The following is a 20,365-nucleotide window of genomic DNA, read 5'->3' as shown; positions in this document are numbered from 1 at the left end:
AATATGATCAAAGAATGTTTTCTTACTTGATTGGAAGGTGTGACATGAGGTCAGAGAGATCTTCAAGAGGTCCATTTGAAGAAGACGAAGAAGCATCATCATCATTATCCTCTGTTAAATAAGATGAAGAACACATGGAAGATAATGAACAAGATGATGAATCTTCCTCGGAGAATGTTTCAGTTGCTAACATCGATCTTGAAACTCCTTCCACAATGTTTTCTTCTACTTCGGTCCTCCTTGAGTCTTCATAGATCATGTTGCCCATTTGCTTCAGATTCAGATTGAAATGAAGAGTCATCTTTGAAATGAAGATCAAACTCAAAATAATAATAAGGATTTCTTGAAACAGGATAAAAAGACAGAACACAGAAACATGAGTTCTGTTTACGGATAAACGTCTGTTTATTATATATAGGGATCATTGAAGAGGTTCCAGTTATATTTAAAATTTAAAAGAAAAAGAAAAAGGATAAATATATGTGGGCATTACTTACGTGCAAGCCGTGGATAACGTTGACCCTTTTATTTAATTTTCACATCTATTTCCAAATATTTGTTTTTCCTTTTTTTCTTGTTATGTCGTTATCTATAATCTGTCACATATGTTAATCAATACTATTAAAACAGAAGACCTTTTTTTGAGGTGACCTTCTTTTTCAATAATATTTACAGCTATGCCACTGAATTATTTTTTAAGCTATGATTTTATATAAATATATATATTTCCACGATATCTTTTTTCTTCCAACAAACAATCTGTTGCCTCATCTCTTTTTGCCGTTCAACCAAATCACTTTAGCCGATCGTAACATCACCGATCCATATTATTTCTCTGCACATAAAAAAAAACAGTAGCTATAATTTCAAGTAACGTAACCAATCATTAATCATTTGTTTTTCATTGCTTATAAGGTAGATGGATGTATGTGGGTTTTGTGTATCGAAACTTACACCATCATGGTCTAATAACATATCGGATTCAAAGTTTCAAGGTTATCAAATTAACAGGTAATATATATATACCTAAAACCTGATATAATGTATTTGTCAGTATTCATAATTATGAAACCCTAACGTATATGATCATAAATCATTAAGCCCTAATTCACAAATCCTAAACCCCAAATATTAATGTTTTTATTTTATTTCTACCCCTCATATATTGAAAAACCACAAAAATACAATTATAGATAATTATTAACTTAAAGCCGGCGTGTTTAAAAAAAAAATATATATAATATATATTATATATATATATATATATATCAAATTTATTATTATGCCAAATTCGTTTATAATTATTAAAACTACTGTTCCAGTTATAGTTGCAAATCTTTTTCAAATTAATAACAAACAACAAAAACTAGAAAATTAAAAGTCGTTAACATTACAAATCAAATACACTAGGCCAATCATTATATTTACCAATCTTCCACAAATACATTTTTTCAAATAGAAACAAAATAAATCGGAAGTTTCTAACAAACTGTCGGATATGCTGATTTAGAAAATCTTATTTTCCATAACTTAAACTAACTTGATACTCAAGATTTGTAATATTGAAAAAAATATTCTCAAACTGTATTGAATGGAAATACTGTATGCTAAAATATCGGCCTTGACCAATCTTATATATACTGCATTCTAAACCTCAAAGCAATCATATTTTTTTCAATGAATAATAGCTATAAATGTCTTCCACTCAAAAGATATCGTACATTGACGAAGTTAGTCCATGGAAATGGATATGGTTTAGTCCATGGAAATGGATATGGTTGATCCAAGTCAATGCTACACACCTGCAAACCATCCAACGCCGGTTTGGTGAGAGTTTGGAAATCATATTTGCAGATAAAAAGGTAAATATTATTCATCATCTTGAAAGAGTACGTTTTGTTATTGTAGCGAAAGTATGTCCAGTCAAATCTTATATGGTTTTGTTAATCAATCAATTTAAAAAATAAAAGCTTCAATATCGATCTGTTTATTTATTTATTTTGTGTATGTTTTGTTTTCATGAAATCGCGTAAGTTAACATCTATGTTATTCTTATAATTTCTGTGGTTTTGTTTTTGTTCTTCGTGAACGTTATATTGCATTAGCTATATATGGATCAAGAAGAAATACAAAGATGTTAAGTTCAATTTACCTTTACTGATCTGTTGAAGTGCTTTATGGTGGATCTCTATCTTTATGCAGTAAGCCATCAAATTGGATGATTTAACGAGGATCTACCTCAGAAAGTTTCAGATCGGCTTCGATTTCTTTTTATCCATAACATCAAAGCCATCTGACATGACATTCAAAACAAATCAATAAATTGTTTCAGAAATATGTGTAGCTTCAACTATCTATGAAGGATGAAGAATGAAGATCAAAAAGATTTACCAGCGAAGAGATTCGCTGAAAAGAATCAAGATTAACAAAAGAGTCCTTTCCCAATCGCCATTTGTATCAATACTATAAAGTTGAAGTATGACCAACTGATATTAGTTGTATCCACTTTTTAAATTTTATAACTGCCAGTAAATATACTTTTAATACACCTTTTTATATTAAGGTAACTGCAAAAATCGGCTGCCAAGAAAAATTAACTGACAAGTATATATAGATAACGAGACTTGATGTTTTATAACCTCCTCCACTTTACTTCCTATAATTTCGGGATGCCTTCTTTTTGATTAGAAAAAATCACGTATGCATTAACTATATATATATATAAGCAAAGCAAGAATATTCAACTACATTAATTGAAAGCAAGCAATTCATACATTAGATGTTTTGATTTCTCCATGCCAAATACCATTTTGTATATATATATATATTATCAATAACAATTAATAGCATTTATATTCATGATAGATAAAATATCAAAAGTAATTTAGATTTTTTTTGTAACAAGTTAATTTATGACATCTAACAAATAATATCAAAACTTAAAAATTCATAAATATTTATATATTTAATGTGAATAATAAAATTAAATTTCAAATCCAAAGTAAATCAGAAGTAAAACGTTACTAATAAATTGTCGATAACAAAATAAAAACTTTATTTCTTTATTAAAATTATATAAAATAAATTTTCAAAACATAACTAAAAACTAAAAAAAGTAAAAGTTATATTTTAGTTCAACCAATGGTTCAACCGGCAACCGGGTTTTAGTGATTTTTTGCGGGTTCACTGGGTTTTTAAATATTAGGTTTTTCACAAAACCTAAACCGAATTTAGCTTGGTCACTGGATTTACCGGTTTATTAATAGCATTTATATTCATGATAGATAAAATATCAAAAGTAATTTAGATTTTTTTTTGTAACAAGTTAATTTATGACATCTAACAAATAATATCAAAACTTAAAAAATCATAAATATTTATATATTTAATGTGAATAATAAAATTAAATTTCAAATCCAAAGTAAATCAGAAGTAAAACGTTACTAATAAATTGTCGATAACAAAAATAAAAACTTTATTTCTTTATTAAATTATATAAAATAAATTTTCAAAACATAACTAAAAACTAATAAAAAAAAGTAAAAGTTATATTTTAGTTCAACCAATGGTTCAACCGGCAACCGGGTTTTAGTGATTTTTTGCGGGTTCACTGGGTTTTTAAATATTAGGTTTTTCACAAAACCTAAACCGAATTTAGCTTGGTCACTGGATTTACCGGTTTAACTGCGGGTCCGGGTCAGGTTTCAAAACATTGGTTATGAGACTTTGATTTTCTGGTCGATTCTGAATCGGTTTTTTTAATACGAATATTCTTGACTAATTATGTTAGGTAACAAATAAGAAAATATAATATGTTGCAAACTTTAGAAATAAAGTTTAAAAATAATTTTTGAAAGGCATATGACACAAGTATATAGTTATGTAACATGACATATTTAATATAGTTACCAAAATTATATTAATTATATTAATATTAATTACAAATATAATTACAGAAAATAGAAATATAGAATTAAATTTCTCAAAATAATTAAAACGAAAATATACCCGTTCTTTAAAAGGCGGGTAAGAATCTAGACTTTAAGGAAACTTATGATAAAATATTTTCATATAAAAATCATTAGAATATATTAGAAAACAAATATGAATTTGATAATTTATCTGATAATTTAGATTTTACTATATATAATGATATAGTAAAGGTTTTTCTTTTAATCATATTTTAATCTAAATCTATTAAAACAAAAACATAATCTATTGATATATGTTTGGTCCAACTATTTTAATAGAATATATTAAAATCTCTAATTATCACATAAATTAATTAGAAATTTGGTCATACTTGTGTTTTAATAGAATAAATATTAAAATATCTAATTAATCATTTAAGAAAAATAATATACAAAGAAAAACACAAATAAAACTAAAAACACACAAATATAAAAAAAATTAAATTTCTAAAAAAAATATAAAAAAAAAATATACCCGCCCTTTTAAGGGCGGGTCAGAATCTAGTTGCTATTATTGTGTTTCTTATATGCGGTTCTCATTCTATGGGCCGTCACTTTCATATCCCACTTTTGTGTTCTTTTATTTTATTTTATTGTAACGCACTTTATTCTTTAATTTGTCATTTATGAGGTAATATTCATTTTATATCAGTACAATCATTTCAAATACCAAATATATTTTTTTTGTAACTAAAAAATACCAAATATTGGTTCTTTGTAATGTGAAAGATGATCATAAAATAGTTATAGAATCCTTTATAATTTATATACTAGATATAAACAATAAAATAAAGTTGGTTTGTAACTATATAATGCTTTCTTTGTTTCAAAATGCAAGTAGTTTAAGTAAAACATTAATATTATAAAATTTGTTACTTTACAAATATTGTTTTATTATAAATATCTTTATAATTTAATTAGTTATACAGTATCTAATAAATATTAAATTATATTAAACTATTTATATTTTGAAACAGAAAAAACATTTACAACTATTGATATACGGTTTAGAAGATTTGTTTAGGAGTGTTCAATTTCCCATGATAGCTGTTACTAGGCAAGAGGATAAGACCCATTCTTTTAAAACATATCCGAATCATGTCCTAGTCACCCCTATCGTTACCCTTTTTAAAATTAATTTTCTTGATTCTGTCAATTGGACCGAAACTATTAGAAATAGAAAAATAACTTAGATATATCCTCAAAATAAATTATATTTTATGTCTATTGATATATACGCTAAATCGCCAAAATAAATAATACATTTTTATTGCAATGCTGATTTTTCAAAATTTAAGGATATCGGCATTAGTTGAATTTTTCAGTGATTTTTTCTTAAAACCCATCCGGATACTGAATTAGACGATTTATTGGGTCACTTAAACATCAAGTCGACCACAGATAAACTACAGATTAATACATAAATTAATTTTATTATATAATAATATATTAGTTATGAAAATAAAAATATAAAAACTAAATTTAATATTTTCTAAATACTGTTTAAAACAAAAATAATAGTTTGGATATGTATACCTTTTATGTTTAAAAAACTTTAGAAAATTCTTTTACTTTTTATATTTTATTTTCATTTGATATAAAAAATACCAAAAAATAGTTTAGACTATTTGTTACTCAAAAAAAGTTTAGACTATTTAAAAAATATTTGTAACTAGTTAAGAGTTATGATATCTAAAAAATCAAAAATAAAATTCATAAATATTTATATCTAATGTGAATAATAAATTAGACTTCAAATCCAAAACAAACCAAAAATAAAATATCATTGTAATAAATTGTCAATAACAAAAATAAACTAACACTAAATCACATCAACTAATTTTGATTTTCTCTATCATAGTTCACTTCATTTTCTTCTCGTGGCATAGTGAAATCTTTATCAAAATCTAAAAATCACAAATTAAATAGTGTAATTGGTATTATGTATGATTAAAAATCAGAAAGTTTAATCTAAATTGTAAAACTTATCAACAAAATAATATACGCAGGATTTAGAACACGTAAAATCTAGTACCACATATTTATAATAAATAAAATAATCAAAAAGCAAAAAAGAAGAAGAAAAAAGAAATACAAAATCAGTAAAGGTCAGGAGAAGAAGAGAGAGACAGCAAAAAAAAAACTAAAAAAACTTAACTTTTTAATTGGAAATTTAAAAGATAAAATAAAATTTAAACACATAATAAAAAAAATTTCAAAAATTTATCTATTGGTTCAACCAATGGTTCAACCGGTACCGGATTTCGGGTTTTGGTGGGTTTTTACGGATTTTTAAATTTTGGGGTTTTCAGAAAACCCAAACCAAATTTATCTCAGATTACAAAATTTACCGGTTCAACCGCAGGTTTCGGGTCGGGTTTCAAAACACTGCACCAAACTAAACTATAGAGAAAGATAAATAAGAGATAATTTCGATTTTGAAAAGAGTCTAATAAATGTTTGAGATATTGTACTTGAACATAATAACATTTTATTAATATAAATTTATTTTTAAATTGAGGCTTTCTATCATTAATCTAAATTTCTTGAAGTATTAAAATTTATCATCTAAAAACTCTAGTGTGAATCTCAAAAAAAAACTCTAGTGAATCTATCATTAAACCTCAAAGATATCAATTATCAATGATCATATCAATCATCGAGATTTTTACATTATGAATACTAAAGATGGGAAAAAAAAACTGAACCCGAAGAACCGAACCGAATCCGATTCGAAAAAATAGTATTAAATCCGAACCGAAATTAATTAAATATCTGAATGGGTTCAAATTTTTGGTATTTAAAGAACCGAAACCGAACCTGATATGAACCGAAATATTTCGGGTACTCGAATATATCCGAACTATATTAATATACCTATATATTTTGACTATTTCTAGATTTTAACATACATTAAAAATCATTTAATATATATATATATATATAATAGTTTTAAATTATCCAAAATACTTGAAAACATATACAAATAGTCAAAAGTTCATGTCTAGATATTTAAAGTATACTCAAAACACCAAAAATACATAAAATATTTATTGATTCTCTATCCAAATATTCAAATCAAACCAATTTATATGTTAAATTTTGATATTTTGATATATGTTATTCAAATTTATATGTAATATATTATTTTCTTTATAGATTATGTGAAGTTTAAAGTATATAATGAGTTTTAAAAATTTAAAAATAATTTAAATGGGTAATTCGACTCCGAACCCGAACCGAGATTTAGAAATACCCGAATAGGATTGAAATATTTGATCCTGAAAATTCGAAACCCGAATAGACCCGAACCGAAACCCGAATGTATACCCAAACGCCCACTCTTAACGAATACACAATAACAAAATTCAAAGTAAAAACTCTGATACTTGAATATTCAGATTGCAAATTGAAAGTTTAGGAATGTAAAATAATTCTGACTCACGCATATATATGGATCCTCCGTACTTATTTTTTAAATTTCCTTTTAGGTTTAAAAAAAAAAGGCAAAGCAAAGAAAGAGAAAAAACTATAAAATGATTTTAGATAGCCTTTCAAAAAAGATATTAATGAATTACACCCTTTAAATAATTGGAAGAAAAATAAAAGAAAAAGACAAATAATGATTTTTCCACGTCAAATTAAGATTTAGGAAATTAACCTTTACTGCATTTCGACAATATTTTTCCCTTCATACGTTATAAATAATTTTTTTTAATAGCGAAACATAATTTCTTAATTAATTTCTTCTTCGCTTGTGCCCCAAGTTTTCCCCTTCAGTATAATTAGAGACAGAAGTTAGGGTTTTCCAAACGGAGAGAGAAACTCCATCAAACAAAAAAAGATGGAGGAACCGAGCATCTGTGAGTTGCCAGATGATTTGATCTTGAAGATATTATCGCTGCTTCCGCTTTATAAAGAGAGCACCGCAACACATCTCCTAACAAAATTACGAATGGAGGGTCCATGGAAACTGGTGCCAGATGTCATGTTTGATGATGATGATGATGAATCATATGCGAGTTTTGTGACATTTATGAATTTTGTTTACGGATCGTTGTTGTTTAACAATGATCAAATTCTAGAGAGGTTGCATCTCATACTTAACCAGGACTATTCAGCTTCAGACATCAATATTTGGGTTAAACTTGCGGTTAAGCGGTCAGTGAGAAAGCTGAGGATCCAGACGTTTGGAAAAACCCTAGAACTGCCGAGATGCTTGAGTACTTGCGTGACACTAAAGTCATTGGTACTCCATGAAGTAAGGATCAAGATTGTTCCTCCTTGCTTTCGTTTGCCGTCTCTTAAAAGTCTGCACCTTTTCTCGGTCCAGTTCTCAGGTGACGTGTCTCTTGCAAGTCTTTTGCAATCGTGTCCGCATCTTGAATATTTGGTTGTATGGGATGTGGTGGTAGATACTTTTCCTCCTTGTTTTCTTTTTTCCTCTCTCAAAAGTTTGCACCTTCTTTCGACTTATTTCTCGGAGGAGGACGGATCTGTTGCAAGTCTTTTAAGAATCTGTCCTGTTCTTGAAGATTTGTTTGTGAAGCGAACCTGCCGAATATTCAATAATTATGTGCCTCACACTTGCAGAACCCTAAAAACATTGATACTCCGTGACCTAATCATCGGTTCTGTTCCACCTTTGTTTTGCTTGCCATCACTCAAAACTATGCACCTTTTATCTGTTACGTTCTCGGGTGGCGAATCAGTTGCAACTCTTTTACAGATATGCCCTCTTCTTGAAGATTTGGTTGTGAAACAAACAGAAGTATCCGACAGTGAGGATACTACTAAGGAGTGTACTCTGAGTTGCAGAACACTACAAACATTGACGCTCAGTGAACTAAGTATCAAGATGTATCTGCCTTGGTTTCGCTTTCCACTGCTCAAAACTCTGCAACCTTTTGTCGGTCAAGTTCCCGAATTACGAATCTCTTGCAGGTTTCTTACCAATTTGCCCGCTTCTTGAATATTTGCTTGTAGACCAGACCAAAGACGACAGTCTGATCTTCGAAAATGTTCAACCTTGGTTTTATTTGCCATCACTAAAGAGTCTGCACCTTATATCGGCTAAATTTTGGGGGGGGGGGGACGAATCATTTGCAGACCTTATACGAAGGTGCCCGGTTCTTGAAGATTTGGTTATAAACAAAACCATAGATGACAATGTGATGATATTCGACATCGACGCACCTTCTTTGAAGAGCTTATCTATCGATAACTCGAAAGGGAAACGTGCCTGCGTTAAGGAGGATCGTGGGTTTGTGATAAATGCTCCTTCTTTGGAGAAAATAAACTTTAAAGATACATTCAGTAACTTTCTGGAGTTTGAACATATGACAGAGGTGACCGAGGCTAATGTCCAGGTTATTTGTAGCCAGTCTGAAAAGTTCATAGGATCTTTTACCTCAATCCGTCATCTATCTCTATGTTCTCTCTCTTCAGAGGTAAGAAAAAACTTTGTTACTCAAATAATGTCAAGAACACAAGATTCTCCTAGTATATCTTATTATTTCAATATAGTAAACTATTGCATATTTCAATTGCAGACTCCATATCCTAGGGGCACTACCTTCCCTTATCTTGAACATCTAGAGCTGTGTACATGTTCTGCGGGATGGGCCTATCTACTTGTTTGTATACTCAACGACTCTCCAAGACTCAAACATCTCAAGCTTAAGTCGGTATGTAGTATGTGATTTTTACGTAGTATGTTATATGAACAGTATAATAACGACCTATAATACTAACCCACGTAATGTTTCTCTCTCTTTTTTTTTTATCAGCAACATGGTGCCCATTACAATGATCCGATGATCCTCTGGAAGGAACCGAAATCTGTTCCCGAATGTTTATCGACACATCTAGAGATCATGGAGTGGAGACAATATGAAGGCACAGAGCAAGAGAGGAATGTGGCTGCCTACATGCTAGCAAACGCTACTAGTCTAAAGATGGCGACATTCTCAACGAGATGTAGAAACAAACATCATCGCATGCTCAAAAAGTTGAAGAAACTGCACAGAGTTTCACAGACATGTCAGTTATTGTTTGACTAAACTCTTGATGTGATCTAGTATGTGTCTCAAGAAGACACATGTGGGATTCTTATTAGATTTCTTCTTCCCTTTTCTCTGACTTTACTTTTGTTCTTTATAGGTTTTATTTTCCGAATCTCCAGATCTTTATATTGTGGAAACAGAGCATTTTCTGCTTACATGTTAATCTACATATAAGGATACCCTCTCTGCATTTCAAGAAAATGACTCGTCTCTTTATGAAATGTCATGATTTGAGGTGGGGGATAAGTCTATTTTATCACATACTCTGACCAAAAGGTGTATATTTCATATCAAAAGGAAGAAAGGCAAAAAAATAATAAAATCTCATTCAATTTGATCATCAAGTAATCCTAAACTTTAGGAACACATTATACATCATGCCATCTTATCATATCATATCATACACCAAAATGCAGAAGAAAAGAAGAGGACTTACTTATCTAAGGTAGTTAACAGGTGGTTCCAAAGTGCCGACAAGTATGCCGAGATCAATATCCTTGTCCTCAAACTTTTTTATGAATGGATGACTCTGTGAACATTAACAAAAAAAAAGTCGCATGTTTTTATCAAAGATCCTGAAGATTGTTACCAAGAGAGAAAAAGAGAGGGGGGAGCTTACCAAGAGGTCCAAGGATGATGCTCTTGCTGCAGGATCTTTCTGTATGCTGTTTGTAATGTAAAAAAGAAACCATTAATATTAACTCTTTTCTTTCTCTGTTTTCAATGCGAAGTATATGACAAAGCATATAATGAGTAAACCACTTACCAGGCTGATACAAAGGAGCAGAACTCAGGTGAGAACTGATCAGAAGGAGCAGTTGGTGGTGGATTCTCTACGATTGCTGCCAAAAGTTCATAAAAGCTAGGCGGGTTCTGCTGATCTTCAGATTCCAAATAAGGGAATCTTCCTATTGCACATTCTAACACTGACATTCCCAAACTCCAGATGTCGCTGCTATAGTCATATGCGCTTCCACTGATCCTCTCAGGCTATGTAAGTAAGAAAAAAAGGAGACATGATTATGTATGTTAAAAAAAACAAGAGCTACTAGTCAATGGCATGTAAGAAATTTATAAAGGTTCCAAATGTAGTGATTTTGGAATGTTTTTCCGTACCGACATATAGTTGTAGGTTCCAACAAATGTGTCCCTCTGTCCCATGGAGCTAGCAAGACTTGCACTGACACCAAAATCAGAGATTTTCACTTCTCCGTTATGGTTCACAAGAAGGTTTGATGGTTTAATGTCTCTGTGTATGACATGCCTTTCGTTGTGCAGGTACACAAGTCCTTTCAAAACCTGTTTACAAGAGGGGGAAAAATAAGTAAAAGAGTGATATAAAATCATGAGAATGGCTTTGAATCATTTGGTGGGACCTGTTTACAGACAACAGCAAGGTAAGGCTCGAGAATAGTGTTGACTTGTCGTATGACATCCGCAAGAGAACCACGGTCCATGTACTGGAGCACAAGGGAAAAGGCTCCGTTGTGATAGAAAGAGTGGTAGCAGACAACAACATGTGGACACTGAGAAGAAGCTTGGTTTATTTTGAGCTCCTGGACAATCTGCTTTCGGATTTCTTCTTGTATGTTCATCTGTATAACCTGTGATTCATCAAAAAAAAAAGTGAACAAACTCAAACCAAACCCCCCAAATGCTCTTGAACTCATTACAGAACAGAGCATAACTTTCCTGCTTCCTCTAAGTCATTTAAATAGCAACTTTTCATAAACTATTGAAGCATACCTTCATAGCAAATAGTTTGCCAGCCCATTTATGTCGAACTAACTGAACAACTCCGCCGCTGCCTTTTCCGATGACTTTCACGGTTTCCAAGTCTTCAGCAGTGATTTCGAAATCAAGCTCCTTTCTATCAGATGGCTGCAATACACGTAATTACTTGTTTATTCTCTAGAGCAATGTAATCAATGGGTTTCAGGTAAGGTGAAGTTTTTACCGTTGATTGCTTCTCATCTGACACCACCAGCCTCAGCCCCTTCTGGTTCAGTAGAAAATCTCCATCGTGAAACGTTCCACTTGCAGTCCTGTTAACGCATTCACAAATTAACCCATATAAGTTTACTTTCACACAGTCCTTTTGAGATTTCAATTGGATTCGATCACTAAAATGGTTCAAATCACAAAACAGAGATCGTAATACAATCGGGGAAGTTTCAGGATCCAAACAACATACTATCGATGCAAATTTTAATGATAATTTTTTTGTAGCGAAATCAGAAGTGGGGATTTGTAATCGGTTAGGGAGAACTCACAAGAAGGAAGAGATTGGGGTCTGTTGAGCTGGGACGGAGAGCTTAAGCTGCTTCAAGTTTGATTTGAGCTTCGTCGGCGCCATCTAGGGATTATCTCTCTCTAGGGATTGTAAATATAAACAGTTTTCTAGAAAGAGAAAGTGAGAAGTGGAGAGAAGAAGACGATGATGATTCGTGGTAACGGACATTATTTTGAACGCGTGAGACCGGGAAAAATTAATTATTATATAATTGCCCAGAAATAAGACGGGCCAAGTAAGATTTAAATGGGCCCTTAATCGACCCATTAGTCTAAGCACGGTTTCTTCTAAAGCTTCGGAGAGAGATCTGAGAGGTGGTTTGGATTGGGCTTGTGGTTCTGGAAACGTTGATTGCACGGCTATTCAACCGAGTCGGCCTTGTTTCCAACCGGATGCTTTGGGTTTCTCATGCTTCGTTTGTGTGTTCAATAGCTAATTAATTTCATCAGAACAGAGCTAACTGATGTCGCTTGTAGCTTTGGAAGAGCCGTGTGTTAAGGTCAACTAAAAATCCTAATAAGTAAACAAAAGGTCTTCAGTTTCGGCTTCTGCAAGGTATCTCAAGTCAACAGTCTTAGTTTGACTTCGATCTGATTCAATGTTGTTACAAGTTATGACAAATGCATATACATGACATTCTGTCTGAAAACTTGTAAATGCAGTCACATCACATGTGTCTATCTATGTTCATGCGATCGAATCAATCTTCATTGCAATTCAACAAAACTTTCAATCTGCAGTTTAAGAATTTGATAATACCATATATAGTTTAAGAACAACACAACCAATCACTAATAGGCAGTCTAATATTTTAAATGATCAATCATCACATTCCATATATATATATATATAAATAGTTTTTTTCCCTCACACGACACAACTAGAAGAGAACATGATGGACAAGAATACAGCATCACTTTGGGGGGATCAGAGCCCTGATTCAATCAAGTAGTCACCGAGCCTCTCCACAACCATATTGCACTGTCCAGGAGTCACCGGTTCCTCATAGATACCAAAGACTAAAGCCATGGTGGTCTTCTTTATGGTAACACCACCAGCTCCCTATAATATTAGCAAAAAGAAAAAAACTTACATTGGTTCCATAAAAAACAACAAAAGAAAAGAAAAAAGGTTTATCGAGATCATCAGTCAAGTTAACCAACCTTCTTTCCTCGAATCACAGCATTTGGCTCTCCTTGGATTACCATGTACTTTGCGCCATTGATGAACAATCCCGTCGGGGCAAGTGTTCCAGGCTCTGCGAAGTCTTTGTTGATGCCTTCGATTTCCTCAGGCTTCAACTAAAAACACAACAGCAATAGTTATACACATGAGAAGCTTTGTGAGAATCAGGAGACCAAACTCAACCACATTAAAAAAAAAAAAACATGTTCATGTCCAAAGTCACAACTTTCTGCTTGTAAAGCTTTGAACTTTGTGATCTGAACTAAAATGATTCAATCTATTCATATACGAACTCTATGGAAACTCAGTAGACATCAGCGGTGGGCTGAAGAAACAAAAACCCTAAACCTGAGGGAAATTTGCGCTCTGAGCCCAGACGCTACCGTCATGGCCGATAATTGCGGCGGCGGTGAGGCGCTGTTCGTCCCCGAGATCGCACATCAAGTGATCGTCGACGTATGTCTGCCACGACATCTTCTGGCTCCGCTTCTTCTGTTCTGTCTGTGGTTAATCAGAATGTTTGGTAGAGATAGCGTTGAAACTACAAGTGTTTTGTGTGTGTGTGTGGGGGTAGTAGTGGCATTTTACGCAAATAGACGTGCATGGACGACACGTGTCAGTATGACTATCAAATTGTCGTGTGTAGAAAAAAGATTATTGTATTTTAAGTTTTACTAATGTCTACCGTCTGTTACAAAAAAAAATACATTTTTTTAAGTTTGCTTTTAAGAAATACAGTCTTTACATTTTCGATACATTTTTATTAAATTATAATATTAAATTATAAATTTTAATAAAATTAATTGTGTGTGTTAAGTTTCTATTAGGTAACAGTTAAACACCAAAAATAATATATTTACAACTAAAAATTAAAAATATTTTATTAATATGTGTAAAAATTCTCAAATAAATATATTTTTTAAACAGATTGAGTATGTGATACTGTTGGTAAATGATTTAAAAAAACTTAAGAGAGAGAAAAATAATAATAAACATAAAACTCAAATCAATTTTAAGGAAAATGGAAAGATTTGTTTAATGAATATTTAAAAAAAAAAAAGTAAAGATTTGTTTGATGAATAACAAAACACTATATACAGGTTTAACCTTTTCTTAAAATATCTTTCCATCTTCATACTACTACCATTTCACAAAAAATGAAAAAGAAAGCTGAAATGATTTCATAGTAACATAAACTTGGATACTTTAAAAAAGGACTTGTGGGAAGGCACATTTGAAAGAAATCCTGGAAAATCAGTCAGCTTAAAGGGTGAGATATTTTGGAGGCGATCGGTAGAGGCTGTAAGAACTGTGGAGAGCAATTTTAATTTCTACTGTCTTTTGTAAAATCAATCATATTTTTATTTTCAAAATTAAATCGAAAGCCAAAACATTATAAAAGAAAATATATTAAATTTAGACAGCACTTTCTCTAGAGATTTTATGCAGTGCTCTAAAAATTCTCTACATCAAAATAAACTAAAGCCAAAGATAAAAATCTAAAACCTAAATCTTAGAGTAAAAAATAGAAAGCCTCTACCAATCATTCCCATTATTTGTTATGGAGTGGTATTAGTAAAAGTCATTAATTTGGTTTAAAATATCCAATAAAATCAAAGTTTTATAATTTTGTACTTTTATATTTTATTTCTTTTTGTTTATTTCAAAATTTATTAAGAAAATAGTGTACTAAATTATTTTGGAAGAAATATTTCTCTTTATTTAGTTAAATCATAAGTCTTAACAAATAAATAAAATTATACGACTTTATTTTAAAATAAATGAAACAGTTAGACAAAAAGTTGAAATGGCAATTATAAAAATATTTTATTTTAATGAAAACTAAAAAATAATATTAGAAATCGTACATAGAAAAAAAACAGAAATAATGGCTCAAAAGAAACAATACACATTTTCTACTAGTAGTTTTTATTCTGGTTCGGTGGGAAATTTCATTATTTTCAGTTGACCACAGAATAGTCGATTCCAGAAAACTCGATGATTCATACGGTTTCACGAGTATAGTTTACTTTATTTAAATTAATTATATACAATTGATATTTAATTTATTTAAAACGAGTAAGCAATAGAATTATGAACTTTATAGGCTTTCGTCAACTCTTTTTGGATTCTACAAATTTTAAAATCAGATTATCTCTTTGTAAGCAGCAATAGTTGCCTGATACATGACATGATGACATCCCAAAAAAATAAGGCACAAAGATTCGAGAAAACTATCCTAAACAAATATACAAACGTAAAACAGAGATAGTTTAACCAGCTTTCAAAAAAAAAAGTGTTTGATTGGTAAACATATCAGCGCAAAACGGAGTAAAACCATTTACGCTGGACCCACTATATGTAGAGTAAATTTTTTTTTTGTTATCATGTGTTTTAGTTTTTTTCTGGCGCAACTCTTTTCTCAACTAATAGAAGATGGAAATATATCGCTCATTAAAGTGGGTCCATATAACTTTGCATTTGCTTTTTGGTTTCACCATTTTACTCCAGTCCTCTGATATTTTACCAATCAGAGAACAGAGATAGTCGGCACATAAAAACTGATTTGTCTTCTTTTTTTTAATTAAGAGATTATGCTTCTTTATCGTCGGAATATCCCTTCAACGTTGAAACAGACATGCTTTAGTAGAAAATACAAAAGGTGGAACCGGTCAAGACGCAACCTCTTATTTTTAATTGTTAAAAACACTAATTTTATTTATTTTAAAATAAAATTTTAACTATAAAGAAAATTAGATTGAAAGAAATATTTTATAGTTTTATCAAAAAATTATATTTTATACTTTTATCAAAAAACAATGTTTCTTTAAATAGTAACTTTTAAAAATATTGAATATTTTTTCTTTAAATTCCATAAGATGTTAAACGGCACTATTTGAAACGAATGAATAAAATACTATTTTAGTGTTCCAAAAAAAAAAAGAGAGGATAAAATACTATTTTACAAATAGTTAACTTAAATTACTTATTTTACAAGCCCCCAAGTCAACTATGTCCATAGATGGAAAATTTAAACTGTTCTAGAATACTGTGAATAATCTTTTTTTTTTGTTTGAAACTGAACTGTGAATAATCTTTTCCTTTGAAAGTTCTTCTTTTCCTGCATTTTATATATATACACGAGAATCCTGTACCCAACTGCATATAACACACTCATGTTTAAAAGTTTTATTTGAGGCCAACCACCTGTGTGATCAGATTACCCGTCTAAAAAAAGCGAGAAAAGTTCTTCGTCTCTCACACACTCTTACATCTTCTGATTATGTCTAGTCCGAAGATCGTCAACGGTTCTGGTGGTTATATACTACAAGACGTTCCGCATCTCATCGATTATCTTCCTGACCTTCCTGTACGTTGCACTTTGATCTCTGGTTGTTGTTTTATTGATTTGTAAAGTTAAAAAGGAATATTCTCCAATCTTCACAAAGAGATCGTATCTAATATCGTCTCTTAACAATGGATGAGTCTTTTGCTTTGGGCTCTGTAGTTTTGATATGCTTTCACGGTATATATGTTATTTGCAGACTTATCAAAATCCATTAAAAGACAATCCAGCTTACTCAGTGGTTAAGTAAGTATTTTTCACCTATCCAGTAAGTATTTCTTGAATTTCATGGGTTCAGGACCGAAACCACAACATATAATATTAGTTTCGTCCCAATGTTCACTCGAACCGGAGACCCTTTAACACAATGACCATAAATCAAGTCCAGCTGAGCTAATGACCTCCAGTGATTTTCACTGCATAAAGGGTTCATAGTTTTGTGTTTTGATTTTTTTTGTTTGTTTGTCAGGCAATACTTTGTTGATACAGAAGATACTGTACCTGAGAAGGTAAATTCATCAAGCAAAATCCTTCTTTACCCTGCTTGAAAAATGGTATTTAGATGATTTATTATGTCATAATGTTCTATTTTTGTTCTTGTTATTCAGATTATAGTCCACAAAGATGGTCCAAGAGGAATCCATTTCAGACGCGCTGGTCCACGCCAAAAGGTTTACTTCGAGTCAGATGAAGTCCATGCTTGCATTGTTACATGTGGAGGTCTCTGTCCCGGTCTCAATACCGTGATTAGAGAACTCGTGAGCAGCTTATCATACATGTATGGAGTAAAGAGAATCCTTGGAATCGATGTAAGCAAGCTTTGTGAAAAACATAATATTTATGATCTCTTCGTCTACATGAGTTTGAGTTTTTGCAACTAATTGTCCTAATGGATTCTCATATGTAACAGGGTGGATACAAGGGATTCTATGCCAAGAACACGATCCCTTTGAACTCTAAAGTCGTGAACGATATCCATAAACGCGGAGGAACAATCATCGGTACCTCACGAGGTGGACATGATACCACAAAGATTGTTGATAGCATCCAAGATCGAGGAATCAACCAGGTTTACATTATTGGTGGAGACGGAACACAGAGAGGAGCTTCAAAAATATATGAGGTAACAATCATCGGAATATATATTAATTTGTAAGCTTTAACAAATCAACATCAATAGATTTGTGTATAATTAAACCATGTAGGAGATTAGGAGACGTGGACTTAAAGTTGCTGTGGTTGGAATACCGAAGACGATCGATAACGATATACCAGTAATAGATAGATCTTTTGGGTTTGACACTGCTGTGGAGGAAGCTCAACGAGCCATCAACGCAGCTCATGTTGAAGCCGAGAGTAATGAGAATGGTATCGGTTTTGTTAAGCTTATGGGTCGTCATAGTGGTAAAAGAAAATTTTCTCTTCTTGTGTGTATTTGCTTTGAACATTACAGTTAAAGCACCTTTAGAAATGTTATAGTGATTATATACTATTTGATAAATTACTACAGGGTTTATAGCGATGTATGCTACATTAGCAAGCAGAGATGTTGATTGCTGCTTGATTCCGGAGTCACCATTTTACCTTGAAGGAGAAGGTGGACTTTTTGAGTACATAGAGAAACGGCTCAAGGAGCATGGTCACATGGTGATTGTTCTTGCTGAAGGAGCAGGACAAGAAATGATGTCCAAAAGCATGGAGTCTAACACTCTTGAGGACGCGTCTGGTAACAAGCTTCTCAAAGATGTCGGCTTGTGGCTATCACAGAGCATCAAGGTGAACAAAACAAAACAAAAAAAAAAAGACTCAAAAACCTTCTCTTATCTCATGACAATGAAAACTCATGAATAGTATTTTTACAGGATCATTTCAAGAAGATCAAGATGGTTATGAACCTCAAATATATTGGTAACAAAGATCATTACCCTTTTTTCTTATTTTTCATTTACTTGTATTTAGGTTTCTTTTAATGGCAGTTCTTGTTTCTGGCTTTTAGATCCTACATACATGATCAGGGCGATTCCAAGCAATGCGGCAGACAATGTTTACTGTACACTTCTTGCTCAGAGCGCGGTTCATGGTGCAATGGCTGGTTACACTGGCTACACCAGTGGTCTTGTCCATGGAAGACAAACTTACATCCCTTTCTACGTAAGTTACTATTAATCAATCTGAGTAATCTTGACAGACACTGTGGTCTGGCTGGATGGCCCTGATATGATTGATCTTTATGTTTTTGTATGCAGAGGATAACAGAGAAACAGAACAAAGTGGTGATTACTGATAGAATGTGGGCAAGGCTGTTGTCTTCTACTAATCAACCAAGTTTCTTGGGCCCTAAGGATATATCCGAGGCCAAGAAAGAGAAGGCGCCTCCTACTGACGGTGAAATATGTAACGGAGTTGTTGATATACCTCCGGTGACTAAAGAGATAACTAAGTGAAAGTTAAAAAAAAAAAAGAAGCTTTGGTTAGAGAACTTTCAGGCATCATATACATATTCAGGGGTTTCTGAAAAATTATGCCGGAAGTGAAATAATTGTAAGAGTTTGTGAAACACATCTTTGTTCTCTTCTTTTATATGTGTTGTTTTGTAACTTTTTCACACTCCACATATCATATGATTGTGATTTATGAATAAATGAAACAATCTTTTCTTTGTTTTGGTCACATGTTAAGATTTTTTTATATCATTTTCTGATTTTGCACCAATATAACTTTACTTTAACGTCGACTAGAGTGAAAAACTCTAAAATCATTGTTCAATGTTAATATACAAATATAATCCCTACAAAAGTCTCCAACCACTGTTTCTTTTTTTCTTTATTGTCGATAGCACAACAACCCAATATTTTAATTAGTCCAATCAATAACAAACATTTTTTATATGTAAATAATATCACGACTTCGTCACAGTCTCGTACTCTCTCATCTTCATCAGTCAATCAACATTCACAAACTTCTCGGCTTGTTTCTCCCATGGCTATCAACAACTTTTTGCTCTTCACTCTGACTTTCCATCTTCTCCTTCTACTCCACGTTTCATCTGAATCTTCACGGATCACCGGCGATGCGTCTCGAACGCCCAAGAAGTTCCTCGAGCTCGCCAAGAGTCCGGATGTTTTCGATTTGATGGTGAGAATCAGAAGGAAACTCCACGAGAATCCGGAGCTCGGTTTCGAGGAGTTCGAGACAAGTAAACTCATTAGGTCGGAGCTAGACCTGATGGGAGTCAAGTACAGGTATCCAGTCGCTATCACCGGCGTTGTTGGTTATATCGGCACGGGAGAAGCGCCGTTCGTTGCGCTGAGAGCTGATATGGATGCGTTACCTATGCAGGTGCTGTATTATTTGGTTGTTTTCTTTGTTACTGGATAGTTTTGGATAAGAGAGTTTTGGACCATTTAACTGAAAATTTGGTTTAGATCGGTTTAAGTAGTGAATGAGTCAAATATGAACCAGTTAATTTCCAAAAACAATCTAGATTCTGTTTAGGTTCAAATTC

General features: G+C 32.1%; 4 protein-coding genes across 4 annotated transcripts; 2 read left to right on the top strand and 2 right to left on the bottom strand.

Moving 5' to 3' along the window:
- The first annotated feature begins 7,749 nt into the window (after positions 1–7,749).
- LOC130504557 (putative FBD-associated F-box protein At5g56560) lies at positions 7,750–10,223 on the top strand. Its single transcript, XM_056999174.1, has 4 exons — positions 7,750–8,699; positions 9,091–9,421; positions 9,524–9,658; positions 9,761–10,223. The coding sequence occupies exons 1-4, from the start codon at positions 7,816–7,818 to the stop codon at positions 10,031–10,033; spliced, it is 1,623 nt and encodes a 540-aa protein (XP_056855154.1). The 5' UTR covers positions 7,750–7,815; the 3' UTR covers positions 10,034–10,223.
- Positions 10,224–10,346: 123 nt separating this feature from the next.
- LOC130504554 (mitogen-activated protein kinase kinase 6-like) lies at positions 10,347–12,481 on the bottom strand. The gene is made up of 8 exons (XM_056999172.1): positions 12,310–12,481; positions 11,994–12,081; positions 11,783–11,917; positions 11,413–11,640; positions 11,153–11,335; positions 10,803–11,026; positions 10,656–10,701; positions 10,347–10,565 (listed from the first exon to the last, which is right to left on the bottom strand). Exons 1-8 carry the CDS (start codon positions 12,390–12,392, stop codon positions 10,473–10,475), a joined length of 1,080 nt encoding a protein of 359 aa, XP_056855152.1. The 5' UTR covers positions 12,393–12,481; the 3' UTR covers positions 10,347–10,472.
- A 583-nt stretch (positions 12,482–13,064) lies between these two features.
- Positions 13,065–14,050, bottom strand: LOC130504555 (profilin-5-like). The gene is made up of 3 exons (XM_056999173.1): positions 13,863–14,050; positions 13,493–13,630; positions 13,065–13,391 (listed from the first exon to the last, which is right to left on the bottom strand). The coding sequence occupies exons 1-3, from the start codon at positions 13,986–13,988 to the stop codon at positions 13,257–13,259; spliced, it is 399 nt and encodes a 132-aa protein (XP_056855153.1). The 5' UTR covers positions 13,989–14,050; the 3' UTR covers positions 13,065–13,256.
- Positions 14,051–16,616: 2,566 nt separating this feature from the next.
- LOC130504553 (ATP-dependent 6-phosphofructokinase 7-like) lies at positions 16,617–19,522 on the top strand. Its single transcript, XM_056999171.1, has 10 exons — positions 16,617–16,884; positions 17,060–17,106; positions 17,330–17,369; positions 17,469–17,669; positions 17,771–17,983; positions 18,066–18,264; positions 18,371–18,636; positions 18,723–18,768; positions 18,857–19,011; positions 19,107–19,522. The coding sequence occupies exons 1-10, from the start codon at positions 16,798–16,800 to the stop codon at positions 19,302–19,304; spliced, it is 1,452 nt and encodes a 483-aa protein (XP_056855151.1). The 5' UTR covers positions 16,617–16,797; the 3' UTR covers positions 19,305–19,522.
- Positions 19,523–20,365: the final 843 nt, after the last annotated feature.

The sequence above is a fragment of the Raphanus sativus genome, unplaced genomic scaffold (genome assembly GCF_000801105.2).
Source record: "Raphanus sativus cultivar WK10039 unplaced genomic scaffold, ASM80110v3 Scaffold1658, whole genome shotgun sequence".
NCBI classification, from domain to species: Eukaryota; Viridiplantae; Streptophyta; class Magnoliopsida; order Brassicales; family Brassicaceae; genus Raphanus; species Raphanus sativus.
The sequence above is the reverse complement of the archived record's forward strand: the minus strand, read 5'-3'. Positions and strand labels throughout refer to the sequence as shown.

Excerpts from the sequence above, each read along its gene's own strand:
- LOC130504555 (XM_056999173.1), bottom strand. The coding sequence starts at position 13,988 with ATGTCGTGGCAGACATACGTCGACGATCACTTGATGTGCGATCTCGGG. Across the intron at positions 13,631-13,862 it reads AGAGCGCAAATTTCCCTCAG|TTGAAGCCTGAGGAAATCGA; the intron begins GTTTAGGGTTTT and ends TTGTGTTTTTAG. Across the intron at positions 13,392-13,492 it reads CTGTGATTCGAGGAAAGAAG|GGAGCTGGTGGTGTTACCAT; the intron begins GTTGGTTAACTT and ends CTAATATTATAG.
- LOC130504554 (XM_056999172.1), bottom strand. The coding sequence starts at position 12,392 with ATGGCGCCGACGAAGCTCAAATCAAACTTGAAGCAGCTTAAGCTCTCC. Across the intron at positions 11,641-11,782 it reads GCAAACTATTTGCTATGAAG|GTTATACAGATGAACATACA; the intron begins GTATGCTTCAAT and ends GATGAATCACAG. Across the intron at positions 10,566-10,655 it reads CATCATCCTTGGACCTCTTG|AGTCATCCATTCATAAAAAA; the intron begins GTAAGCTCCCCC and ends TAATGTTCACAG.
- LOC130504553 (XM_056999171.1), top strand. The coding sequence starts at position 16,798 with ATGTCTAGTCCGAAGATCGTCAACGGTTCTGGTGGTTATATACTACAA. Across the intron at positions 17,107-17,329 it reads CCAGCTTACTCAGTGGTTAA|GCAATACTTTGTTGATACAG; the intron begins GTAAGTATTTTT and ends TTTGTTTGTCAG. Across the intron at positions 17,984-18,065 it reads GAGCTTCAAAAATATATGAG|GAGATTAGGAGACGTGGACT; the intron begins GTAACAATCATC and ends TAAACCATGTAG.
- LOC130504557 (XM_056999174.1), top strand. The coding sequence starts at position 7,816 with ATGGAGGAACCGAGCATCTGTGAGTTGCCAGATGATTTGATCTTGAAG. Across the intron at positions 9,422-9,523 it reads TATGTTCTCTCTCTTCAGAG|ACTCCATATCCTAGGGGCAC; the intron begins GTAAGAAAAAAC and ends TTTCAATTGCAG. Across the intron at positions 9,659-9,760 it reads AACATCTCAAGCTTAAGTCG|CAACATGGTGCCCATTACAA; the intron begins GTATGTAGTATG and ends TTTTTTTATCAG.